At 52.2% G+C, this 10,000-nt stretch overlaps 1 protein-coding gene across 2 annotated transcripts in view; it reads left to right on the top strand.

Annotated features, from left to right (window-relative positions):
* The window catches only part of kcnh3 (potassium voltage-gated channel, subfamily H (eag-related), member 3), a 75,941-nt gene that overhangs the window by 57,919 nt on the left and 8,022 nt on the right, over window positions 1–10,000 (top strand). For both annotated transcript variants that reach the window (XM_035604337.2, XM_047337209.1), the window contains exons 9-11: window positions 1,327–1,526; window positions 3,228–3,477; window positions 9,816–10,000. The exon at window positions 9,816–10,000 is cut by the window's right edge and continues 30 nt beyond it. In XM_035604337.2, coding sequence (XP_035460230.2) covers window positions 1,327–1,526; window positions 3,228–3,477; window positions 9,816–10,000 — 635 coding nt within the window. The remainder of the gene's footprint in view (window positions 1–1,326; window positions 1,527–3,227; window positions 3,478–9,815) is intronic.

Below are 10,000 nucleotides of genomic sequence, written 5' to 3' on the forward strand. Positions count from 1 at the left end.
ATCACAGGCCTCTGCTTTTCTTCCTTGAAAGATAAAACCTGCTGAGCCAAGTTTGGCCACGAGTCAAAGTCCTGTTTGGTTCTGCCTCATGGAGGAATTTAAAAAAGTTATATTTCTTAATTATGCCTTTTTGTCATTAACCATCACAATGATGTCTCTATATTTTGGTGTCGAAACAGAAACAGAAACATTTGTCGTCTTTGTATCATATTTATCATATATATATAGTTTGTCCTCACAATGTGAATTCAAACACTGAGTCTGTTTCTCCCAAACTTCAGATTTGCTTCCCTGCACTTTGACCAACATTTATTTATATATATATATATATATATATATATATATATATATATATATATATATATATATATATGAGTATAATTTATTTCTTACGGTTGTCGCTCCCTCGTTCAACGTCCCTTCTCGGGAAACTGAATGTTGAGGAATGAAGCAATAAACGAGAAGAGGGAACTGGAGGGAGGGTTGAGATTTACGGTCGGAGAGGAGGCGTGTCAGGCCTCAGTGAACATGAAGTGGGCTGTTAATGGACACACACACACACACACACACACACACTCAAACTCTCACACACTCACACACACACACACACACACACACACACACACTCACACACACACTCACACTCACACACACACACTCACACACTCAAACTCTCACACACTCACACACACACTCACACACACACTCACACTCACACACACACACACACACACTCACACTCACACACTCAAACTCTCACACACTCACACACACACACACACTCACACACACACTCACACTCACACACTCACACTCACACACTCACACTCACACACACACACTCACACACACACACTCACACACACACACACACACACACTCACACTCACACACTCAAACTCTCACACACTCACACACACACACACTCACACACACACTCACACTCACACACACACACACACACACACACACTCACACACACACACTCACACACACACACACTCACACACTCACACACACACACACACACACTCACACTCACACACTCACACACTCACACACACACACACACACACACACACTCACACTCTGACTGTTGTTATCTCTTCCTCAATAAAATTAATGGAGGATGAAAACCAGTGAAAGATGCTCAATGTGTTTAAAGTTCCTGCTCTAACATGTTTAATTCCACAACACTTATTCTTGGTTCGCCTGGATTCTGTTATCGGCCGATAAGCCCGGATGTCTTTGTCTCCGGCGATGAGGGTCGTTGTCGACGCGAGTCCATCAGGGAACTCTGTAACTGACCTTCCCTCTGTCCTGCAGCGCTGATGCACGCGGTGGTGTTCGGTAACGTGACGGCCATCATCCAGAGGATGTACTCGCGCCGCTCGCTCTACCACACGCGCACCAAGGACCTGAAGGACTTCATCCGGGTCCACCGGCTGCCCAAGGCCCTGGAGCAGCGCATGCTGGAGTGTTTCCAGACCACGTGGTCGGTCAACAACGGCATCGACGTCAGCGAGGTGAGGACAGACCGCACAGCAGCAACAAGGCTCGGAGTGGTCAACCGATCGTGGGACTTCGCTCCCTGTCAAAGATCTGTTCACCTTCACCTGCGTCGTCGCAGCTTCACTGTCCTGAGTGAATCACATCCGCAGCTTCTCATCGCAGCTGCTGCCGACCACATGAATCATGAGCTTGTTGTGGTGGATTAGTTCACGAGGTTTATTAATTACACAGAGGAGATTTGATAATTCAGCCAGTGATTTACAGTGTGTGATTAAAACACTGACATGAAAACAAAGACTATGAGGAACAGATCTGTGTGTTCTGTGTTAATTATGTATAATTAAACACATCATAGTATAACATTACTAGAAGGGAGCTTTGGAGAGCAAAGACCCTAGAGAATGAAAAGATTCCTGCTCCAAAATGTTATGAGCCCCCCCCCCCACTCCACAAAGTTTCATGGAAATCTGTTGTGTCAATTTTACATAGGATGAGAACATCCGCTCCAGGTCAAATCATGTTGGTGTCAATCACATACACTTTTTAATAATACGATTTTTCCTACACAGCAGTAACATTTGTTGATGAGTTAAACTAGAGCGTCACCCAGTGAGTTCAGATCTTTGAGGCTGTTTTAATTACACAATTTAAAAAGAAGTTGTGAGAACAAAGTTTCCGACGCGGTGTTGTCTCGGTATCTGAAACACTTCAGGAGGAAGATCGTGTCTTCCTGTTCTCAGGTGTGTGACAGTCAGGTGTCTGTTAATGAAGATGGAACCCTCCTCCTCCTCCTCTTCCTCCTCCTCCTCTTCCTCCTCCTCCTCCTCCCCTTCCTCCTTCTCTTCCTCCTCCTCCTCCTCCATTTCCTCCTCCTCCTCCCCTTCCTCCTCCTCTTCCTCCTCCTCCTCCTCTTCCCCCTTCTCTTCCTCGTCCTCGTCCTCCTCCCCCTCCTCCTCCTCCTCTTCCTCCTCTTCCTCCCCCTCCTCCTCCTCCTACTTCTACTCCTCCTCCCCTTCCTCCTTCTCTTCCTCCTCTTCCTCCCCCTCCTCCTCCTCCTACTTCTACTCCTCCTCCCCTTCCTCCTTCTCTTCCTCCTCTTCCTCCCCCTCCTCCTCCTCCTACTTCTACTCCTCCTCGTCCTCCTCCTCCTCCTCCTCCTCCCCTTCCTCCTTCTCTTCCTCCTCCTCCTTCTCTTCCTCTTCCTCCTCCTCCTCCCCTTCCTCCTTCTCTTCCTTCTCTTCCTCCTCCTCCTTCTCTTCCTCCTCCTCCTCCTCCTCCTCCTCCTCATCCTCCTCCTCCTCCTCCTACTTCTACTCCTCCTCCCCTTCCTCCTTCTCTTCCTCCTCCTCCTTCTCTTCCTCTTCCTCCTCCTCCTCCCCTTCCTCCTTCTCTTCCTCCTCCTCCTCCCCTTCCTCCTTCTCTTCCTCCTCCTCCTTCTCTTCCTCCTCCTCCTCCTCCTCCTCCTCCTCATCCTCCTCCTCCTCCTCCTACTTCTACTCCTCCTCCCCTTCCTCCTTCTCTTCCTCCTCCTCCTTCTCTTCCTCTTCCTCCTCCTCCTCCCCTTCCTCCTTCTCTTCCTCCTCCTCCTTCTCTTCCTCCTCCTCCTCCTCCTCCTCCTCCTCATCCTCCTCCTCCTCCTCCTACTTCTACTCCTCCTCCCCTTCCTCCTCCCCTTCCTCCTTCTCTTCCTCCTCCTCCTCCCCATGTGTCTCCAGCTGCTGAAGGATTTCCCCGACGAGCTGCGGGCCGACATCGCCATGCACCTGAACAAGGAGCTGCTGCAGCTGCCGCTGTTCGAGTCGGCCAGCAGGGGCTGCCTGCGCTCTCTCTCGCTCATCATCAGGACGTCCTTCTGCGCGCCGGGCGAGTTCCTCATCCGCCAGGGGGACGCGCTGCAGGCCATCTACTTCGTCTGCTCCGGCTCCATGGAGGTGCTGAAGGACAACACGGTGCTCGCCATCCTGGGTGAGTGCGAGGGGCGAGGTGCGAGGGGGGAGGGGCGAGGGACGAGGTGGGAGGGACGAGGTGGGAGGGACGAGGGACGAGGTGGGAGGGACGAGGGGCGAGGTGGGAGGTGGGAGGAACGAGGGGCAAGGTGGGAGGTGGGAGGGACGAGGGGCGAGAGGTGGGAGGGACGAGGTGCGAGAGGTGCGAGGGACGAGGTGGGAGGGACGAGGTGGGAGGGACGAGGTGGGAGGGACGAGGGGCGAGGTGCGAGGTGGGAGGGACGAGGGACGAGAGGTGGGAGGGACGAGGTGGGAGGAACGAGGGACGAGGTGGGAGGGACGAGGTGCGAGAGGTGCGAGGGGCGAGGTGGGAGGGACGAGGGACGAGGTGGGAGGAACGAGGGGCGAGGGACGAGGTGGGAGGGACGAGGTGGGAGGGACGAGGGGCGAGAGGGGCGAGGTGCGAGGTGGGAGGGACGAGGGACGAGAGGTGGGAGGGACGAGGTGGGAGGAACGAGGGACGAGGTGGGAGGGACGAGGTGGGAGGGACGAGGGGCGAGAGGGGCGAGGTGCGAGGTGGGAGGGACGAGGGACGAGAGGTGGGAGGGACGAGGTGGGAGGAACGAGGGACGAGGTGGGAGGGACGAGGGGCGAGAGGGGCGAGGTGCGAGGTGGGAGGGACGAGGGACGAGGTGGGAGGAACGAGGGGCGAGGGACGAGGGACGAGGGACGAGGTGGGAGGGACGAGGGACGAGAGGTGGGAGGGACGAGGTGGGAGGAACGAGGGACGAGGTGGGAGGGACGAGGGGCGAGAGGTGCGAGGGGCGAGGTGGGAGGGACGAGGGACGAGGTGGGAGGAACGAGGGGCGAGGGACGAGGTGGGAGGGACGAGGTGGGAGGGACGAGGGGCGAGAGGGGCGAGGTGGGAGGGACGAGGGACGAGGTGGGAGGGACGAGGGGCGAGAGGGGCGAGGTGCGAGGGGGGAGGGGCGAGGGACGAGGTGGGAGGGACGAGGTGGGAGGAACGAGGGGCAAGGTGGGAGGAACGAGGGGCGAGAGGTGCGAGGTGGGAGGGACGAGGTGGGAGGGGCAAGGTGGGAGGAACGAGGGGCGAGAGGTGCGAGGTGGGAGGGACGAGGTGGGAGGGGCGAGGTGGGAGGGACGAGGGACGAGGTGGGAGGTGGGAGGAACGAGGGGCGAGGGACGAGGTGGGAGGTGGGAGGAACGAGGGACGAGGGACGAGGGACGAGGTGGGAGGGGCGAGGTGGGAGGAACGAGGGACGAGGGACGAGGTGGGAGGGGCGAGGTGGGAGGGACGAGGGACGAGGGGCGAGAGGTGCGAGGGGCGAGGTGGGAGGGACGAGGTGGGAGGAACGAGGTGGGAGGGACGAGGGGCGAGAGGTGCGAGGGGCGAGGTGGGAGGGACGAGGTGGGAGGGACGAGGGGCGAGAGGTGCGAGGGGCGAGGTGGGAGGAACGAGGTGGGAGGGACGAGGGGCGAGAGGTGCGAGGGGCGAGGTGGGAGGGACGAGGTGGGAGGGACGAGGGGCGAGAGGGGCGAGGTGGGAGGGACGAGGTGCGAGGTGGGAGGTGCGAGGGACGATGGGCGAGAGGGGCGAGGTGGGAGGGGCGAGGTGGGAGGGACGAGGTGCGAGGTGCGAGGGACGATGGGCGAGAGGGGCGAGGTGGGAGGGACGAGGTGCGAGGTGGGAGGGACGAGGGACGAGGTGGGAGGGGCGAGGTGCGAGGGACGATGGGCGAGAGGGGCGAGGTGGGAGGGACGAGGGGCGAGAGGGGCGAGGTGGGAGGGGCGAGGTGGGAGGGGCGAGGTGGGAGGGACGAGGTGTTAGGCGATGAGTTCAAGTACAATATATTGTAATCACAGTATATGGAGAAAAGACAGAATTTATCTTTTATAGTATTTTAAAAGAAAAGAACTTTAAGCTGATTGGACCTTTTAAAAAAAAAAACTGATTTGTGAACATCTGGAATGGATGAACATGTGTTCACCTTTGACCTTAAGGGGCCGGCGACCACAGAAACAACATCCAACTGTAGAATCATTCATATGTTTATAATATATAACTGTTACTTGCTAGAATTTCCATATTTAAAAATTGCAGAGAGAAATATTAAATATTTATGTTCCTCTTTCTTCCATGTGTCCATGTATGATGTCATATCTGCAGCAACATGCTCGTTCTGACTCATGGTCTTTTTTTGTTCAGTTTTAAAGTTTTTATTTTCCAATTTCCCTAAAGGGACAGAATAATTTCCTCCGTCTGTTTTCACATTAATGAAGAACCTGGAGAATTAAAAACAGACTGTTAATGAAACGTCTTCAGCTGAAAATCATAAGTGTGAGATCTGATTTGTTGGTGATTGTCGGGTTGTGAACGTTAATTAGAACCAAAACACCAACAAGGACGTTTTGATATCTGTAGGAAATGATGTGAGAATTAGAAAGAGATGAAAAATCATCTGCAGATCAGACGACGACCGTCGGACTGAGACGCACCGTTAATGAAGGTGTGTGTGTGTGTGTGTGTGTGTGCGCGTGTGTGTGTGTGTGATGATAAAAGCTGGTGATGAAGTGGAGAGAGAGATCATCTCTCAGTTCAGTGATTACAGTTAAGATCGTTTCACTGCAGTTTGGTTTTCGTCCAATCACTGAAGAGCAACTTGAAGTGGATCTGAGGAGAAATTAGCTTGATGAGGAAGACGAGGAGAAAGGACAGAAGAACAGTGTGTGTGTGTGTGTGTGTGTGTGTGTGTGTGTGTGTGTGTGTGTGTGTGTGTGTGTGTGTGTGTGTGTGTGTGTGTGTGTGTGTCAGGGCTGAAGCAGAGCTGATAAAGAGCTGCTGTTTGTGCCCTGCTGCTTTTAAGAGTTATCACCGCACACACACACACACACACACACACGTCTTACTATCTGACCTCACATATGACAGAGAATAGAATGAATGAGGAACACTCGTGTTTCTTGTTTGTGTGAATAATGTGATGAGGCTGAGAAGGCCGACAGGCTTCAGGCACATATGCATTATATATATATATTTATATTATATATAATACTAAAATATATATTCAATAAAAACAGTGGAGGAAGATGATCCTTGATTCCGTCATGAGAGAGAGAGATAGAGAGAGAGAGAGAGAGAGAGGAAGTGGATTTATCTCCAAATGCCAAGCCCCATATTTGATCTTGATTGTGTCTCTCACACACACACACACACACACACACACACACACACACACACAGACGAACTGCGTGGTGCTGTGCTGGTATTAATAATAAATATATTTTACATTATTAAAGCAGTTTGATTATTAATGCTGCAGCAGGAAGCTCGGCCCCTCATGGTCTTTAACAACAACAACCTGTATCTGCAGCGATGGTCCACACTGTTGTCACGGTAACAGAGTTACATAGTTGGAATATGAAATATGATAACTGAGCTAAATGAGAGATTTGCAACGGCTTTATTAATAAGCGTGTTGCAGACACTGAGACTAATGTCATTAAGACCGGGCCGTTGATGTCACAGCCTGTAAATCTCATCCTGAATCGACCTTTACTTCGACCTTCACACTCGATCGGTGTCGTATACTAATTCATCAGGTCTGTAATTTGTGAAATGGCTGTTTACAAGTAGTTTTTGTCAGACAGTATCTAAACATTTCTTTTGAGACTTTTTCTTCTTATATTTTCACCCACTCACAGATGATTATGTCTCTGCCATATTACCACTAACTCTGCATATTTAAAGGAGATGTGTTATGCTCATATTCAGGTTCATAATGTTAATTAAGGTTTTCATGCTGTAATGTTCAGTGAACACATCAGTTTCCTGCAGCTCCTCTTTCACAGCCTCTGTCTGAAACACGTCCTGTCTCTTTAAGGCCCCGCCCTCCCACTGAAGCCCAGTCTGCTCTGATTGGCCAGCTGGCTCCTCTCTGTTGTGATTGGTTGAACACTTCCAGCGTGCACAGGAAGTTCTCTCGCTTTACCCAGCATTGTTTGGAGGCGTGTCTTATGCACTCACCGTAACATCGTGACATCACAAAGACGTCCGGACGACTGGTGAGGCGTTCAGGAACTTCAGGAGCTTTCTCCCTTTATCTCGGACTTTGGGCTTTGCAGAACTTTGCAGAACTTTGCAGAACTTTTACATTCACAAAAAAAAAACACAACAGGAAAGAGAAAAACTGAAAAAGCTGAATTTGTTTCCTTTAATCTTAAATTCACCTCGATTGTGTTCCACCACGAGACGATCTGCCGTCTCGCTCGCACGCAGGACGCGTGTCTTCACATGAGTGACGTACGTACGTGCGGCTCAGCGTTTTCAAATGAGTGGACAAGTTGCAGTGATTGGTCCAAAATTGCAAGGTTGTGACATCACGTTCCTCCTGGAGGAAGTTTAACATTTGAAAAGTTGAAAGATCACGACGTTGATTCAAACAGGAGCTTTTCTCCTCTGACACACGGACACGCTGAAGACGAGACGGAGACACACACACACACACACACACACACACACACACACACACTCATTAAATGTCACTGTAAAGTGTTTGGTTTTTTAACATTTCACCGTGATTAGGAGGAAGAAGCTTCGCTCCCGTCATCGTCTGTGACAGAGATAATTTGAGCTGTGGTGTGTGTGTGTGTGTGTGTGTGTGTGTGTGTGTGTGTGTGTGTGTGTGTGTGTGTGTGTGTGTGTGTGTGTGTGTGTGTGTGTGTGTGTGTGTGTGTGTGTGTGTGTGTGTGTGTGTGTGTGTGTGTGTGTGTGTGTGTGTGTGTGTGTGTGTGGGGGGGGGTGATGTGATGTGAAGAAGACGAGCAGAGCACTTGGAGAGCAGATTGAGGTGGAGGAGGAGGGGTGAGGTTCAGATGAGGGGTAGACGTCCAATAGCAGCAGATCTCCCCCTTCCCCCTCTCTTTCTCACCCCGCCCGACCATTCCTCCCCCACACAGACTCTCTCTCTGGTTCCTCGTGTTCACCTTCTCTTTCCCCCTGAATGTTTCCTCTTCACATCCTCATCACTCCATCAGTTACTGTAGGTCCCTGCTCGCCTCACCCTGACTCATCCCTCATCCCTCCCTCCTCCATCTTGCATCTGTTCCCTCTGGTCTTGTTTTTCTCCTCCTCCTCCTCCTCCTCCTCCTCCTCTTCCTCCTCCTCTTCCCATCTCCCTCTCTTTTCCTCTCTGCCCTGAAAGTCTTTGAATGACTTTCTCCCTTTTCTCCAGACTCTGCAGGAGGCTCTGTCAGTCAAATGAATATTGAGCCTCATAGACTCTGGTGCATGTCCCTTCTGTTCTTTACATGTCACTTCAGCGTCAGCCTGAAAGAGCCGTCTCACACTCTGCTCACTCACTTCATTATCTTTATGAAAATACACAGTACGGTGGTTACACACTGTTGACTTGAGCAGCAGCATCGTCGTGTTCACCTTAAATAACACAGGTCAGACTCCTCCTCCTCCTCCTCCTCCTCCCCCTCGTCCTCCTCGTCCTCTTCCTCCTCCTCCTCCTCGTCCTCCTCGTCCTCTTCCTCCTCCTCCTCCTCCTCCTCCTCTTCCTCTTCCTCCTCCTCCTCATCCTCGTCCTCTTCCTCTTCCTCCTCCTCCTCCTCCTCCTCGTCCTCTTCCTCCTCCTCCTCATCCTCGTCCTCTTCCTCCTCCTCCTCCTCCTCCTCCTCCTCTTCCTCTTCCTCTTCCTCCTCCTCCTCATCCTCTTCCTCCTCCTCGTCCTTGTCCTCGTCCTCCTCATCCTCGTCCTCTTCCTCTTCCTCCTCCTCCTCCTCCTCGTCCTCTTCCTCCTCCTCCTCATCCTCTTCCTCTTCCTCCTCCTCCTCCTCGTCAGGGTCTTTAAAACTGAATCCAGTCAAATGTTATAATCTCAGAACAACGAGTGGACAGTGGCCATCTGAAAAATAATCATCTGCAACTGATGCTGCTGAAGGAAAAGTGAGACGACTGACGCCAGGAACAACAACTGTTAATATGACGAGAGCAGTAGACGTGTCCCGACAGGACGAAGGTCACAGGACGTCTCCCTGTCGCTCGTCCTCTTCATCAGTAAACCTCTGTGAACTAATGTTCATCAGCTCCGTGCAACAAACTAACCTTGACCTTCAGAAAAATCGTTTTAATATCTGTGCAGCTCGTCCGTCTCTTTTAAAAATAGAAAAGGGATTTTTAAACATTAAACATCCAGTCGACACGTTCTCCCTCTGCAGGTCCGAACCCTTCATCTTCTCTCTCAGGTGGTGATGGATGGTGAATCTGAAATGACTTGTTCTTGAGCTGTAACCGTGTCTACGTGTCCGTCTGCCCCCCCCCCCCCCCCCCAGGTAAAGGAGATCTGATTGGCTCGGACTCCCTGACCAAGGAGCAGGTGATCAAGACCAACGCCAACGTCAAGGCCCTGACGTACTGCGACCTGCAGTACATCAGCCTGAAGGGGCTGCGCGAGGTGCTGCGTCTGTACCCCGAGTACGCCCAGAAGTTCATCAGCGAGATCCAGCACGACCTCACG

This window comes from Scophthalmus maximus, chromosome 14 (assembly GCF_022379125.1).
Source record: "Scophthalmus maximus strain ysfricsl-2021 chromosome 14, ASM2237912v1, whole genome shotgun sequence".
NCBI lineage: Eukaryota > Metazoa > Chordata > Actinopteri > Pleuronectiformes > Scophthalmidae > Scophthalmus > Scophthalmus maximus.